Source organism: Argentina silus (genome assembly GCF_951799395.1).
Source record: "Argentina silus genome assembly, chromosome: 8".
Classification (NCBI taxonomy): Eukaryota; Metazoa; Chordata; class Actinopteri; order Argentiniformes; family Argentinidae; genus Argentina; species Argentina silus.
Genome location: NC_139662.1, coordinates 21546169 through 21563335, shown reverse-complemented (window position 1 = coordinate 21563335; position 17167 = coordinate 21546169). Strand labels below are relative to the sequence as shown.

The 17167-nt window shown below is 41.4% G+C and overlaps 3 protein-coding genes across 3 annotated transcripts; 2 read left to right on the top strand and 1 right to left on the bottom strand.

Moving 5' to 3' along the window:
- Positions 1 to 1428: 1428 nt before the first annotated feature.
- On the top strand, positions 1429 to 9874 carry LOC310807984 (coiled-coil domain-containing protein 71-like). The gene is made up of 2 exons (XM_083674668.1): positions 1429 to 1581; positions 7349 to 9874. The coding sequence occupies exon 2, from the start codon at positions 7385 to 7387 to the stop codon at positions 8432 to 8434; it is 1050 nt and encodes a 349-aa protein (XP_083530794.1). The 5' UTR covers positions 1429 to 1581; positions 7349 to 7384; the 3' UTR covers positions 8435 to 9874.
- A 3191-nt stretch (positions 9875 to 13065) lies between these two features.
- On the top strand, positions 13066 to 13990 carry uqcc5 (ubiquinol-cytochrome c reductase complex assembly factor 5). Its single transcript, XM_083674650.1, has 2 exons — positions 13066 to 13360; positions 13849 to 13990. The coding sequence occupies exons 1-2, from the start codon at positions 13207 to 13209 to the stop codon at positions 13941 to 13943; spliced, it is 249 nt and encodes an 82-aa protein (XP_083530776.1). The 5' UTR covers positions 13066 to 13206; the 3' UTR covers positions 13944 to 13990.
- Positions 13991 to 14760: 770 nt separating this feature from the next.
- Positions 14761 to 17161, bottom strand: ognb (osteoglycin, paralog b). Its single transcript, XM_083674649.1, has 6 exons — positions 16971 to 17161; positions 16418 to 16496; positions 15982 to 16146; positions 15420 to 15622; positions 15159 to 15251; positions 14761 to 14947 (listed from the first exon to the last, which is right to left on the bottom strand). The coding sequence occupies exons 1-6, from the start codon at positions 17067 to 17069 to the stop codon at positions 14777 to 14779; spliced, it is 810 nt and encodes a 269-aa protein (XP_083530775.1). The 5' UTR covers positions 17070 to 17161; the 3' UTR covers positions 14761 to 14776.
- Between the last annotated feature and the right edge of the window lie 6 nt (positions 17162 to 17167).

Genomic DNA, 17167 nt, shown 5'->3' with positions numbered 1-17167 from the left:
ATCTATAAACTGATGTGTTGGAGTGAGACCGGCAGAGAAAATGACATTCTGCATACAGTTTCTCTGCGTTGATAGATTTCTCTCTCCTTTATTGCAATGAGATTGAATAAAGAAGTTTTACTTGATCACTCTGGAACCTGAGTGAAGACTGATGTTTGTTCTACCCAGTGAAGCGTCTGTAGTTTGGCTGGTGACATATTGTGGGGATAGTAGTCTCTGACATATTCCCGCCTGCCTCCTGGAGAGTAGAATCAATACTGTGCATAAAAAGTGTTGTAATTTCTGTATGGTGAAACCAATATGTACACAAATACCATAAAATAAAAGCTGAGAATCTCTATGGCCAGGGATGTTCGTGTCCCTTCTCTCCTCCAGATTCAGAGTCGCTGTGCTAAAACCTGCCATGATGATTTTGCTATGGAAATAATAACAAAGTAGTGAAGTAGAATACTTCATTAAAAACATACTCAAGTAAAAGTAAAATTACAGACTTTCAAAAATACTAATAGTTGTAATTTGTTACTTTCCACCTCTGGGGATGGGAATGGCAATTCTCCGAGTTAATTTTTTCCATCTGGGTTGATGTGGAGGCCATCATTTAATTGTTAACCTGTAAAATGTTTTACCTGACATACATTTCATTCACTTCTCCTACACAACCCATACCCCGCATGCTAGCTATAGGTCTATTTTCCCGTATTCTCCCCCGTCCTCTCAAAGCTTGCTAGCTAGCAATATTCTATTTTTCCACGCAAGTCATGCCTCCTTCACGTTTGTCCAACCCTTTTCATTTCATAGCCCCGCCTTAGCCCCGCCCTTCGGCTGCTTCACCAGAGACTTACGCCTTTCTCGCCCGGGTGGGCGGCTTTGTCTCCACGGTATGGCCGGACATTGCACTAGATTTCACCCACACGACCACCCGGGACCACCACCTCAGGCGTGTTCGCCTAGTCGTAAGCAAAACAATAACGAAACACATATGGTGGACTGGACACAAAGAGAAAACTTCTGATCATTGATTAAAGGCTAGCGGCCTCCCTAAGATCAGACGCAAATGAGACAGTTCCATAAACCTGTCCGCCATGAGTTACCGAAACGCCTTTTCCTCTTTCTGATATGTCTGACTGCCTAACATTTTCCCCCCATCTGACGACATTCGCCGTCTCGACTTCGGCGGTGAGCTCATCCTCCGAATCCGCCGGCTTTACAAATCGCGCACACCCTATCTTTGAGACTGTTTTTCCAAGGCTACGCCTTCTTACCCTCTTATGGGCGCGGATATTATTCAATGGGCGTGTTTACCTCGATGTTGGTGCTCCCTCCGCCCGTCTTCCTTTTCAGCTTATCACCCCCAACAGTGGGGAGCAGTACTTCTCCTGTCAGTGGCCATTTTACTTGGCCGCGACCTGACTTCATAGAAAACCCAAACTAGCTGCCGTGAGAAGGAGCGACTCCGGTTGCCATTAACGACACAGAGAGCAACTGCCAAATGAAGACAGTGTGCAGCTGTTGTTATTTTATGATCGGACTTCCCACTGCCGCTGTGCTGTGCGAGGGAGTAACGGTTCGCTTCACAAAAAGGTACAGAGTGAACGATGTAACAATAACAGTTATGTTAGCTAGATACATAAAAATGACATAGTAAACCAGATCGATCAGCTGTACTAGCTTTAGCAATTTACAAAGTAGTTGCTATAGCGTCGTTCACATTGTTGTCTACTTCCTCAGTCAGGGCAAGACGTGTGTGTGTGTGTGTGCATGTGTGTGTGTGTGTGTGTGTAGTATTTGGCCTCAAAATTAATGCTGCCTCCGGGGCTGGCTAGTAGGTGAACGTAGCTAGGCTATGTCGATTGCCCTACTTGTTACGACTTTCCTCCCCCTTTTAGACGTGCTAGCTAGGTAATCACCACAAATCTGATCTAACGGGGGCAGGGCCCTTTGTTTGTATCAGATGTATTTTAAGATTGCCTTTTCCCTCGGATTAATTTAAATACCTAGTTGGCTTTGTGGTTTGTTTTAGTCATTTGGCTGATTTGTCATATTTTCTGAATTTGGAATGACGTCAAAAGCTTCTTTGCTTTACGAAAAGGGCTGAGCCTCCAACATACCCTAGATAACGGATAGGGGGCGCTAATCTTAGGAGGAATAAAACAGATTGTAACAATTCCGTGTCAAATAAACAAGCCATGATGCCAAACATCTCAGATTGTGTCGTGGAATCCTTTACTAGATACTTCAACAAAACTACTCAAAGACTGTGAAAGAGTTTTCTCAAGACTTTTATTACAAATAACAAAGCCGAGGTGGTCCGGAGCATCCACCGTTTCTAGCTCAATACACAGTATTTATACAGTTTCAATCTTAATCATATCTGTAAGCCACTCCTTATATTCAAATGGCCTACACCTTTTGGCCCTTTGCCACCAATATGTTCTATGGTTCTCACGGTTTGGTTTCCCCTCCCATTTCTAAAGGCAGTTATCAGGGTGTAACAATATTGGTGGCGAGCCCACTGTGATTATCTAAAAAAAAAAAATATATGAATCATCTTTATTCCATACTTATCACACACTTTTATTGTTTGCTTCACCTTCCATGATTATGTAACAAATTCTTTGGCATGCTAGCATATTTCTTGTACACTACGGAAATTGACCATAATTTCTGGTTAACCTGGTAATCTGGAGGTTGCCCTGTCCAAAGCGGAGCATGTCTGTGACTTTTGACCATTGTTTTGAATTCTTAATCATTATCAGGTAGTGTAGATAGCAACTTCTTCGTACTTAAATAATGACGCAAGTCTGAAAACTCATAAAACAAAACAGAAGCATAAAGTGGCCTTAAGGCCTGACCCGAAAACTCAGAAAGTATTGCTGTTTTTCTCCTTAAATATTATCCCAACAATTGAATATCGGGGACATCGACAAGAGAAGCCTATTGGCCTATACTATATACATTACAATAGCATAGGAATTTACAATCAAGTGTTATCAACAGGGGAGTTGCGATATCTTCAGGACGTCCACCAGGCATGCTCATTCAACTGCACATAGTCTCTCTCCGAGTTAGGAAAACTTGAGACTTTATATCATGAGTTCCTAGTACGCTGCGAAGCGGGCATGGCGCCAGCCACCTGGTCTAAACAGGAAAGAAAAGACCTCGAGGCATCGCACTTACAAGGTCATCTAGTATCTTGAGTACATTTTGGTATTTTAAAGATTTGGTACCGTACTGAGTTCATGGGAAAGAAATGACATGCAAACGTACATTCATGTCCAATCCTTCAGTAGCAGGGCTCCAGAGTGCAAGCATTTGGTCGCATTTGGTGACCACTTGATGTTTCTGTGCAAAAACTATCAGAGTGCTCATTAGCCTGCATAATGTTTTTAGAAAACAGTCACAGCTGTGTCTCACTGTTTTCTAGAGCGTTTGTCAAGGTTTCTTCTGTTCTTTCTAATGCTGTGCTTCAGATGCACTCCAACCAGGGCCATGCATAAAGGCAAAAACCCTGCCCCTTTGTCCTTCCACTTTCAGTGCCCCTCCTGGATGGTGTATTTCTTCTATTTCTTTCACATCACAATGCCCAAAAAATCTCCCTGAGCATCAAGCACATCGACCGTCCCATTGATGTTACAGACAGGGGTTGGGCTGGAGCCGGCACATCTTGGATCAAAATGAGGGCCAGGCGGAGCTGAGCTCCAGCTCCTTAGCTAGTCTAAGAACGGCTTTACCCACACTTTCACATGCCATTTTATTTTGTCTTTCGTGTCGTCCGATTTTCTATAATTGTGCTGCATTCAGAGATTTCTCATTTTTGGTGCCCAGACCATTTTTAAAAATATATGGGCATATTAGGGCATTTCTGCTTTTTATTGGGATAGAGACGGTAGAGATTGACAGGAAGGATGGGAGAGAGAGAGAGGAGGGATGACATGCAGGATATGTCGAGCGTCGGAATCGAACCAGGAACCTTGCGATTGTGTGGTATGCGCATTAGTGGCTACGCCATTTTTGGGCTGCATTATTTGCCACATTTTGGAAAACATCACAGTATTTTCTAAAATGTTTACAGTATTTTGTTTTTGTTTAAATAATAACATTTCTGCATTTGTTTTATGATTAGTGTGTGACTGTAGACACCCCTAGTGCTTTCAATGGGCTTTCTCCATTCTAATTGTTTCATACTGTTCAACCAAACAAGACAGTCAAGTAGGCCTATATGAAGAACTGCAAGGTCTTGCAAGTTGGTATGTACTACTTGAGAGAGAATCAGGTCCTTTATATAAGAAAATGAAAATAAATAACATTAAATACAACTTAATAGCTTCAAGTATTTCACAAGTTGTGTGCAAAAATGTTTTAACTGTATCAAACAGGAGATTAAGGACTTCATAATAGCTTCACAGCTTCACATAGGGTAAGTTATGTGCAAAATGTGCCCCCTATGAACCCCTATCCGAACCAAACATAATCCTACTCATAGTCGTTCACAAGTTATGGGCAAGGAAAACTAGCATATCAACGGTTTCTGGCTTGAGTGATGTTCTGTGGCATGTCACCACATTGCCGACAGTGCTGAATGTTGTTTCTGAGGTGGCAGGGATAGACAGGTATTTTTTTTTTGCTAGTTTTCAGACACTGGCACTCTCCACGATGCCAAGGGATACGCCTCTCTGTCAGCATCAACAGTGAGCAGCTTCAATGGCATGTCTGTCAGACAGGGCTGCTGCTGGGGCATGTCTATCCTCCTTGAAGAAGTTTTCAAGAGTCTTCTTAGGCTTCTTGGCTTAAACTGGTTCAGCAGCTGCTCCTGTTTCTGATGTTGATGCATCGGTGTCTCCCATAGATGTTGTCTGCTGTGCCAGTCTCCAGCTCTGATGCTGCTCTCATCATTATGTATCCCACCTTTTTCATTCTTTATGTATGTGGTCTTGAAGCAGGGATCAACAAATGATGCCATGTCCAGTAGGTTGTCTGTGGCAGGATCTGAGTATGTTTGTCATTCAGATATCCAAGAATGGTTCTCTTCAAAACACTCTTGCTGAAAAGATGGAGCACAGGCTTCAGGTAGGAGACATTGACATTGCTCTCCGGACAAGGCATCTGTGAATTCTTGCAGGGGACTCAGATGTCCTCGAGTCAAATCGCTGTGTCCTGCCATGTTGGCACCAAGTGCCTCTTCCTGCTCCGGCACTCTGGATGATTTTAATTTTGTCTTGATTCCCTCCTGGTAAAAGTTTCAGTGACAAGCTTGTGGACAGGCAAGCTAAACTCAGCGTGTGCAGATGATGTTGCTCATTTCCACGAGCAAATGACTGCCAGTGTATCTTGAGAGGTGGCTTTTACTTTTGACCTGGCAGCGGTAGTGCACATTTAGTCATTATACTCAAGCACATGGGTCGTTTTCAGGTGGCTGAATACATTGCTTGTGTTGCCCCCTTTTGCGGCCACGGTTCGCCTACACATCTTACGTGCTCTTGTTTGAGGTCTGTCATTTTAATTCCGAACCACGTCCACACAATGGACACTTTTTCTGAACAAATTCCAGCTCACTTGGTTGGGAGTACCCACTGACTGCGTCCTCCATTTCTTCCTCGATTGACAGACACCAATAGCAGACTCTAAAGGCGAACGCAAAGCCTAGAATCAATACTAGACATTGGCAGCTCTCTTACAAATTATGTGATGGAACACACCTGACTAATCAGAAACATCTGTCAAACCAGTTGTCCCAAAAATGTTGATGCCATGATGAGGGAGGCAGTTGGGGCTGGGCTTCTCCTGAAGTCTACTACCATCTCTACAGTTTTTTGGGCGTTCAGCTCCAAGTTGTTCTGGCTGCACCAGGAAGCCAGGCTGTCAACTTCCTTTCTGTAGGTAGACTCATTCCCATTGGAGATTAATCCAATGAGGTCTGTGTCATCTGCGAACTTCAGGAGTTTGACAGAAGGGTGGCTAGAGGTGCAGCTGTTGGTGTAGAGCAGTGGTTCTCAAACTTTTTCTGTCAGGCCCCCCTTTGGAGGAAATATTTTTGGGGGCCCCCCCCCTTGCCCCAACAAAAGAGTCATGAAATGGGTCTCATGAAATTTATTGAAATCTTGAGAGAGCGGAACTAAAAATAGCGTCCGGTTCCACAAAACAATAGTTCCGCACGCTGGTTCTGCATTCCGACTTTTTTTTTTTTTCTCTCTCGCGGTCGTGGTCGCTCGCGCCCCCCCCCGGGGCGCCGAGAAACACTGGTGTAGAGGGAGAAGAGTAGAGGAGAGAGCAGACAGCCTTGTGGGGCTCCAGTGCTGATGGTCCGGGGCTCTGAGACAAGCTTGCCTAGCCGCACGTACTGCTTCCTGTCTGTCAGGAAGTCAGTGATCCACCTGCAGGTGAGCTCAGGCACGCTCAGCTGGGATAGCTTGTCCTGGAGAAGAGCAGGGGCGATGGTGTTGAATGCGGAGGATGAAGTGGAGACCCATGTCGACTGCATCGTCTACAGACCTGTTGGCTCTGTAGGCAAACTGCAGTGGGTCGAGGAGGGGGTTTGTGATGGCCTTAAGGTGGGTCAGCATGAGGCGTTCAAAGGTCATTAAGGCCTGTTATCCTTGGCTTTTTGGGAATGGGGATGATGGTGGATGTTTTGAAGCAGGCAGGTACGATGCATTCAACCAGACCTCTTCATCCCCACTACCCCCCCTGTATAAGTTTCTCTCCTGTTACTAATATATTAAAAAAAATCCTTCTTCTAGCATTGTGACTGCCTATGGCCCCTGGTCTGAGCATTGATTACTTTATCCTATGATGACTGATGGATAGATGATTCACTTACTTAAACAAATGTATTTGTTGTAAGTCGCTTTGGATAAAAGCATCTGCTCAATGCCGTAAATGTAATGTTAAAGATGTCCGTGAACACTGGAGACAGCTGGTCTGCATAGTGCTTCAGTGTGGAGGGGGAGACAGCGTCTGGTCCAGCTGCCTTGCGGGGGTTCTGTCTCTTTAACAGTTTGTTGACGTCTCTCTCCTGGATGGAGAGAGGTGTGATGGGGGGAGGGGGCTGTCTGGGTCCATTGTGTAAGGAGGAATAGTGTCTCTGTCCAGGCTGAGAAGTGTGATAGCTGTGGAGGGGGGTTGGATGTGTGGTTGTGTGAGTCAGGACTGTTCCATTGTCTGTCGAATCTGCAGTAGAAGTCATTCAGGTCATTATTAGGTCTAGTTGACTGGTTTTCTCCAGTAAAACCTCAGATTTCCGTATATCCTTTTTTTTATTATTTATTTACCAGTGATTTACAAAAAGTTAGCATGAGGTCTCTTTATTTATTTTTGTATGTTAACGTTTTCTTTTTTTTCCCCCACACAGGGCTGATCTCTGATTGGAGTCTACGACTCATGACACATGGTATATGCCATGAATTGTGAGGAAACCACAGAGAAAGTTGTCCAGTCATGGTCGCGAATCACCTCAGCTGGCCATGCTACTCTTTTGGAGACCCTAAAGGTGTTCAGTCCCATGTCAAAAGAACTTTTCAACACTGAGAAGGAACTGGGCTCTTTCATCGAGGGACTAAAAGGTGAGGGGCACAAACCCACTGTACTCAAAAGCAAGGATGTTTATGGCTACAGATCTTGTACTTCAGTACCCAAGCCTGTGGTAAAGATCCATAGCACACTGGACATTGCAGCCCCGAAGCCTCAGAAGTCTAGCAAAAAGAAGGGTAGAAAACCCCTGGACAAGCAGACTGAGATCAATTATGCATTGTTAAGTGCAGCAGCGAAGGTTGTTCTGAAGAATCAACCCACGATTCTTTTGACAAATCTGTCAAAGGAGTCTCTTAAGCGGACTTTCCTCTCCAGACCACAGGCATTGGCGCAGGGGCCTACCCAGATGCCGTCATGCATACATCTGACAAACATCAGTGGACCCTCTACAGGGCACACGGCGAGACTGCAGTTTCACACAGGCGTGTGGACAGGAGGGCTACCTGTGCCAAGCTCACATCGCCCTCCATTTCTATCAGGGACACCAACACAGCCTTCAGAAGGTGCTGGACACTCACCAAAACCTGTTTCTCTACGGAAAGTGCACTTTGTGTCCTGCCCAGTCAGTCGGGATTTGTCCCTCATCGGAGTACCTGCACCTGAAGTGCTGCAAAATGGCCGGGTCTTGAAGGAAAGTAATGGAATGCCTTGCTGGAGGGACCAGAAAAGGAAATGGGCTGAGGGGGCTGAGGACAAACTCTGTGTGAAGAAGCCCAGAAATGGGGTATGGTTGGTCAAAAAGCAGGAGGACCCCAGACTGAGCCAGAACAACCTTTTAAGGTTTAAGGTGATTAAGGTTGATGCCTCTATTACAGATGAGGAGGTGAGAAGGAAAGCCCAGAAGATTCTTAGAGTTAACCTGTCACCCGTCATTGAGATTCAACCATTAATTGCCTACCCCATGTGAATTACTGTCCTCTTGTCAATGTACATTTCATGTTTTTTTGGTTAGCCAACATCTCATATTCTGACTGCTTTTTTCATAAACTTATCTCAACTAGGCCAGATTGTGGTGAGACATTTGGGGATATGCTGTGGAGAGGGAGCATTTTATCAAATGGGATTGTTCACCCTCATTACAATATTACTTAGTTGTGTATTTGCTTTTGAAAGCAATACATGTACAGGACAGGCTTCAATCCACTCTTTGGTATTTTCTAACACCAATCCCGTGTTTTAGAAATAGTTTTTAATGCCCAGATCGTCGTGAAGGAGCAGGATGCTAGAATTTAGCTTTAAAAACCTCTAAATACTCATGATAAATTGGTAGCAAGAGGAACAGGAGATCCAGCGGGAGAAATGGAACATTGAAAAGTGTAGTTTTGGTCTCTTAAATTTAAATGTCTAATTATGGGTCTCGGTCCAGCACTGGCCTTTACGTACCTATTTTAAACTTGACATTTTTAAGGATATGCACATATTTGCCGCTATAAAAAACATAGTATATTTATGTTTTTATTTTCAGTGTGGCCACAGAGGGCAGCAAAACGTTATGCTGCACCTTTAAAGTAACTTTGAAAGGGATTGTTTTGTGTTTTTCTTTTTTTTAATTGTATAAAATGCTCTAAGTCGCAATCCAAAGTTATTGAAACGGCTGTAAGGCAACAAATGTGTCTTTTTTTTTTTAAATTGGGTGAACAATCCCTTTAATGTCAGTATATTTTAGGTAGAAGAACCTGAGATGTTACCAAAATATCCCAAAAATGGCTTGATTTGTTTTGTCTTAACACTGCTCATGCCTACAGGGTGTTGCCTGATATAGGGGTCGGAATGTGGAAGTGTGATGACGAGGCGTGAATGAGGTCTTTGTATCATCTGTACCCTTTTTCCTACAGTAGGCCTATATTTTTCAATACAATTGTATGTTTTTTGGACCACTGTGAAAATGGCATTCTCTAATATGTTGTATACATGATACAAAGATCTGACAGTAAGTGAAGCCATGTCACGTTCAACTATGCAGCATCCACTTGCGATAGTAATACAGATATTTTATATGCATCACTTTAAATTGGATTATTGGGGCCTTTTAGCAAGTTATTTGAATCAGTGTGAGAAAGGTGTTTTTCCAATTTCTTTCCAATTCATAACTGACATGTTTTTTGAGGATTTGTTTCGAAGTGGTTTATTTATGCCGTGTATACCCACTTACCGTAGGTAGAACTGTTTTGAAATGGCAAACAAATATTGTGCATAAAAGCCTTTAGAGTTAAAATGTTATGTTATCTGACATTTAGGCCGATTCTTTGATTCATTTTCAACACTTTGAAATTGATGGTTTTTTTAATTGACTGAAGCAGGCTCCGCCAGTTGGCTCAGCTTATTTGATCTACCTTTGATCTCGAAACAAACACTGACAAAATAGATTTCTGTATTCTCATTTGTTTGATTTTCATGTGCCAAGCATCCTTTTGGTGCCTCTCAATCAGACCGATGAAGTCACCGATGAAATTCCAACGGAAATAACAATGTTTATTTTGTCATAGCTGTTGCATGTTTGACATGGCTCAAACGTTATTTAACATTTCTCTTAGCCACTGTAAAATTTACAAAGAGTCACGGATTGTTGTTTGGTGACATCATTTCCTTTTACAGTGGAGCTTTATTTATATCTGCAAACTATGTAAAAATACCTTTTTTGTATTACTTTTTGTTATGATCCCCATTGAATTTATCTTCTCAGCAAAGGCAATTCTGGGAACATGTGTTGATAACCTGTTTTGTTCTTTGTGTGTTGGCAATTACCATTCAAACTTGTAAAATAAAGGGTTTTGACCACCTCATTATCTTGTTTTTTATTATTATTTATAAAGACCTGTATTCATCCAGGAAGTCCCAATGAGGTTAAAATACCTATTTTACAAGGGAGATCAGTTCATAGGCTGTTGATTACTTGGTTTATCATTGTTTTGGTCATGACAGTCACACATGCATGGACGCTAGCAGCAAACAAATGTATTTCTGAGCACTTGAAATAAAATCCTAATCTTGGAAATAAAATCCTAATCTTGTTCAACATCAGTGTTTACTGCTTTTCTTTTTTGGGGATGGTTTCCAGGACACAGTGAACATTGAAACTCACTGAAGATGTTTTTTTAGTCTCGAACTTGGCTTTCTAGGTCCAATAAATCAGCCCAAAACGAGTGCCATGCAGCCTGGCACGGAGATCATCCTCAGCCGTTTTCACTGAGCCTATTTCTACACTCATTTTCTGAGGTGTTGTTTAGGCTGTTGATTATAGAACCTCCCCGGGGAAATGAGGAAAGCAATACCTGCCTGCATCAGGGTGTGCCCTGTCTGCATCAGGAAATATATCCAAAATATCCTTTGTGCTGAAATATAGGGCTGAAAAAAGACAAAAGATGATTTATTATATTTGTATATTGCATTATTGAAGTAATCAAATAATTGCTTTAAGAAGATGTGTACAATTCAACAATATTTGCTAACTATTAAAGTGTGTACTATTTAGTCACTATTGAACTGCTATGAGAGTTTGATACAAGATTTAACATAGCTCAATAAGAAATGCCTTGGCCTGAAATGTAATAGTAGGTTGTAAAGTAGTTGATTATTTTGGAAAAACAAGGATCAGCAGTCCATAAATACAATTCAGTCAGGTACACTGACGTCTTAATTTGACTATTTAATGAATATAAAATGGTTATACAATTAGGCTTCGTGTATTTGGATGGCTCTTTTAAGAGCTGCCTGTCTGGTGGTGATAAACGACCACAACACATACATGGGAGCCCATACATCTATCAACCTCCCGGTAGATACAGACAGAGCAGAACCAAAGCAGGTGGAGGCTGTGGATGGTGGTGGGAACAAAAACAATAGTAACACTCTCATAGCACAGTAACGACCAACAGTACCAGCAACAATATTGTAGGCTACAGAGAGGTGTATACACTGACCACCTACTGTAAACAGGCTTCCATATCAACCTGTAACATGTGGAAGTTGGATGTGAAATAAATAATCAGTTCTTATTATTCATGTGTAATCACTTGTATTTTATTTCCATGTTAATGCTGCTATTAATCATTACGTACTACCTCACAATTACTTACCTCACAAGTTTTAAATGTATACCTTGTTCACTGTAATGATCTAACTTACTGAAACAACAGGGCCTTTTCTTGTCTGGTGTGCCCCTTTTGGAATGTTGATATGACTATAACTCATGTGCTCGTCCTTGGACAGTTACTTCCTTATCTCTAAGGCTGGTTGTTTGTGCATGTCTATAAATGTATGTGTCGGAGTGAGACCGGCAGAGAAAAACGCATCATTCTGCAGATGGTAAATTTCCATAGCAAATAAAGAAAGAACATAACAAGTAAGGAAAGGGCAAAGAGACCCATTGTGACGAGGTATAGGAACCAGGTAAAAGATATTGGTGGCGAACAGCCAGGAGGTGTAAATGATTTACATATGAGGGATGGAAGCTAAATTTGATAAGGATTGGAAACTGTATACAAGGATATTTATATTGTATATAATATATTTGGTATATACTGTATATTTGGTCTGCTGAGGGGTAAACGGAAGGATGCTTCGCGAACCACCTCAGCTTTGTTACTTGTAATAAAGGTCTTTGGAGAAACCATCAGCTCTAGTCTTTGGCAATTACTATTTTAGCATAGAATTCCACGACAATGGTTTCTCTGCATTGATCGATGTGTCTCTCCTTAATGCAATAACATTGAATAAAGAAGTTTTACTTGATCACACTGGAACCTGAGTGAAGAATGAAGTTTCTTTCACACGTGTAAACAGCTGATGTCACCTGACAGACAGACAGCACTGACTTAAGAGTGTCCTGCCTGAACTAAGCTTTCTCCATTGCCTGTGCTGGGCGTGATTATAAATTATGATGATAAATGATGGCATTATTTATTTTAATTGGGTGTTTCAGTATTATGGTTTATATATTATGATTTATATATCACCACCCCTTTCATCTTCTTGTCTTATAGTCTTTTTAAATGTGTATACACACACACACACACACACACACACACACACACACACACACACACACACACACACAATGCACAAGGGGGGTACCAGGTGCAGACAAAGTATTGTTTCCTCTTCCGCAATTAATGAGTGCAGGTTCACCCACACCACCTGTTACTTACACTCAAGTGGATTTGTCTTTGGAGATATGGACCTGAGAGAATATAGATTACAAACCTTGTCTGCAGGCAGGGGCCCCGACGATTAAATAGGCATAGGTTAGAGCAGTTTAATTGTCAGCTTGACCAGCATACGCAAATGTCTTTGAATCGTGTGATTGGGTTGGATGTGTTTTGGTAGCACTTTATTTTACAGTTAACATTGGCATTATGTCTACATTTCTGACTGGAGACCTACCGTAAGCAACCAGTTTTCAATTAACATGCTGCTGCGTGGCCATCTTGTTAGTGGTTGAATATCTTTGGTGTGGCTTTGACGTTAACCAATCAAAATCCTTCAACATGTTTCGTTACGTACGACGTTCTGAACGCCATTTTCTGACGTCATGTCCGAAACAGTCTAAAGGACAAGCAAGGTCTGCTCTATATGCAACAAAATAGGCTTCAGGATCGTCAACGCTTCAGTAAACGTAGTTATATAACAGCTGTTTCTTCTGTTTATCAATATGCAAACTTGTTAGCTAGTTGAACAGACATGTTTCAGAAAAGCCGAAATATAAAGTACCTCCTGAGCCTTGTGCCGGGTAGACGTCGCTTTGGGACATACAGATTTCTACCTGCCTTCTTCTGTATTGGAGGTGTGATGGAGTGGATCATGATCAATATGAGGATTGGAAGGGAGACATTCTGTAAGTATCTTATTAGTTCCGACAGACTTCATCACTCAATCATTAGCTTTAAGCCATACAGCTTTCTACTGCAGAGCTGATTATGTTTATGGACTAGCCTCCCCATTTGTGACTGAGATTATGCTTATATATTTGCATTTGGATTAGGATATTGTTTATTTATAGTCAGAGAACCGCAGGACTGTGATATAATCCTATATCCATGTCACAAATGCTATTTGTGGTGCTATCTACCAGTGCTTGTCAATGCTCCAAACTTGGGATTTGGTCAAAGTTAGCTGGCTAACTCCTTTTACTTGCTCTTCAATTACTTTGCAAGAGAAATTTGTAAACAAGTGAATAATATGAGAAGCTATATCCTGAATTGAAATGGCCGTTGACCAGATCTACCTGTGATAGTCTCTCAGTGTTCTCGAAGTGTGAGCCTGTTCTCTCGAAGTGTAACTTCTTCATTGATGTTTACTTCATCATCATTTATGTTTCCACAGATGACGTCTACCGAAGAAAACAATCAGAGAGGGCATACCAGCAGAAGATCGATGATGGATTGATCGTTCCTACTGAGCCAGCCGCCGCCAAGTGAATGCCTATGGACCATGAGACACATACTGCACACTTGCATTTGAATGGACTTGATGCAAAACTGGATGGTTTCCAAAAGACTGAAAAAAAAAGAGACTGAAAACTTGGAAATACATTGTGTTCTGTGATTTCTGTACTGCTCTCCTTTTTGCTGTCCTCAGGCAGATTTAGCCAGGTGGTTTTGATAGAGGGGTTACAGCCGAGAGTGAAATATTACTCTGTCCTACTATCAACATTTCCAAGCTATAAGGTTAAAGAGTAATCATAACAAAATGGCTGTCTAATACAGTTGAGATGACTCAGTGAATGTATCTCGAGCAGTTTGAATCATTTGAATCAGTTTTAATTAATTATGAAAAACAATTGATACATGAGATGAAATATTTCTTGCAATGTTTTTTATACTACTTCAAATATAACTGATACAAAAAAATGGATGTGCAAAATCAGATTACGCTTTATGTACATTTACTCAACTTAAGCTGTTTGCATGGTGTAGAGTTGATTATGCAACTGATGCAATATCCAGATGGTGGACACAATGTGACGGTGTTGCTGCTAAAACTATAAACAAGTTAAACTTCAAAAACAGTAATGTGCATCATTATGACTCATGCAATGGCATACTTTCTCTTTAAGTAAATATTTGTAACTAATCATGACATTGAGAAAACAAATGTCACAAAGTCTTACCTCAACGCAGTCATAATTGAAAATAACCAAACCTATTAAGTTCTCATAAAACATGGCCCCCTTGTTATACATCATGAATTGACTTGTATATTACACTTCATCCCATTACTGTGAACCTGGTGCTCTCTGTGTCCTGGTGGATCAGTGGTACGGTCCGATTGGCAGAGCCCTCAGGCAGATGAAGCTGTTGGGGTGCTTAGCCAGCATCAGTGGGTTTCCATCCAGGCGCACCTCCTCCATGTTAGATCTGATGTAGTGCGTGTTGTTGCCTTTGCAGAAGGTCTCGTCCGACACGGTGGTTATGTTGTTGTTCTGCCAGGGGAGGGCATAAGAAGACTTGTTAGTTAGAAACTGCATTTTTACAATGTTGCTGATTCTTCCTCCTGGAATTTAGTTAATCTAAACATGCCAAGTCTTTACTTACTGAAACTTAACAAGCATTCAGACTACAAATTGTGGTTGATAAGTATTTGTCAAAAAAAGTGGTATTGCTGTAATGTGGTAGTGATGATTGTTAACAGACGTTTAGGTGCACTATGCGAAGACTCTCTGGAAGTGGCGGGATCGCCTCCAGTTGATTGTTCCCAAGGTAGAGATATGACAGTTTGGAGAGTTTCTGTGATGAGAAATAAGATTTTCACTGATTTATTTCCCTTTACATTTCACAGGTTATTTCAGGCCTTCATTTTAGCCTGTAAACATAATTGAAATTAAATAGACTTAAAGCAACCATTACTCAGACTGTAAAAGGATTCAAGGATTTTGGGCTGACTTCCTGGCTTACCTTAAAAGCACTTGACTTTACCCCCCTGGTTTTAAGATGGTTGTAATTGGCGTTGAATGATTTGAGTTTAGCAGGTAACATGGGTAGTTTCCCCAGCCTGTTCTCTGCAAGTGTGAGCTCCTCCAGTTCAGTGAGTTTTGAGAAAGCACCGTCCTCTATCTCAGAAATGAGGTTCCCAGTCAGATCGATTCGTTTCAAAGTAGCTGTAAAATACTAAAACAGTGAGCTATAGGGAATAATGTTAATCAAGCAGCAAGGGGTGGAAGAAACTCAAGTGGAAAATATCTGAATTTTGGTCTTTTAAAAATGCCCCCAAGACTTCAAATAGAATACAACATGAATAGCATGCTATGTACGATTCCATGCTATTTTATACTATGGCTCAGTTGGTAGAGCATGGCGCTACCAATGCTTAGGTTGTGGGTTTGATTCCTGCTGGGACCATATATACTGAAATGTATGCACTCACTGCAATGTAAGTCGCTTTGGATAAAAGCATCAGCTAAATGGCATATATATATATATATATATTATAAAGAGTCATAAAATAGTGTTCCATTACCGATGTCTGCAAAGTCCTTATTTGTTATCCTGGTGATTTTGTTGTAGCGTGCATAGAGATAGGCCGTCTCCTTGGGCAGCGCTGGAACTACTGTCATCTCAGGGGAGACTTCCTCACAGTACACAGACTTGGTCAGACACACACAGAGGAGGCACGTTGGGAGCTCTGAAAACAATAGATAGTTTCTTTAAATGCATTTCTCCCATAACTTTAATCTATGTTTTTTGGTTGTTGTTTTTTTTCTTTTAACATTTTTATTATGAAGCAAGCGACTCCTACATGTAAGCAAAGTATATCTCACTCAGTGGATGTTTGTTTACTACCTTCATTAAATGTAGAAAGAAATCGGTGAATCAGAGCTTGCATATGGTCTTAATAAACAAGACAAATTTTAAGTGCTTCATTTGCAGTGTTTGAGTAAACAAACAATCACCACCTTCATCATTAGAAGTTGCTGCCAGACGTCTGTCTGAGTCTCCTGCAGTGTCATAGTCTGGAATGGTCACAACGTCTTTCTGTGGAATTGTTAAATAAAGAGAAGGGCTCAGATCACCTCACAAGTTAGGAGACACCAGCTGAATCATTACCTTCACACAAACCTAAAGTGTTATTAACTGTTAAAAAACTTACTGTTTTGTGCTGATAAAAAATGTTATGTGCACTGTGTGGATCTAAAATTAAGATTATTGTTATTTGGCACCTGACAAGTGGGACTCAAATGTTTGGCTGAAATGAGAATGTAATGTCAACTTTCATAGGCTGTACTAAACATTGTGTTGTTCTAAGAATGTGCAAACTGTACACCACCTAATTGTATGACAATTTCTGGTAAGAATATCCAGTATGAGATCTCTGTATGATCCACAGAAACATTGCACACAATTAAAAGATTTTTTTTAATCAAAATGCTGTTTTTCTAGATCTTTGCCTTACAGGAAATATTCATGGGGTACTGTAACTGCACCTCAGAAAACCGATGGACATTTTACCTTAGGTTTCTTTGCTTCCATATATCCATTTCTTGCTGCGTAAGAGAGCATCCATGGTACCAGAATAACTGTGAAAGCCAAAGTCTTCAGGTCCATCATTGTGGCTGTGCTGTTTGGAGGAGAGAGAGACAGTGTGGTGTCTATTGGGCTGGGATCTGTGAGCAGAGGGAGGATTTTCCATCCAGTTTTTAAGAGAA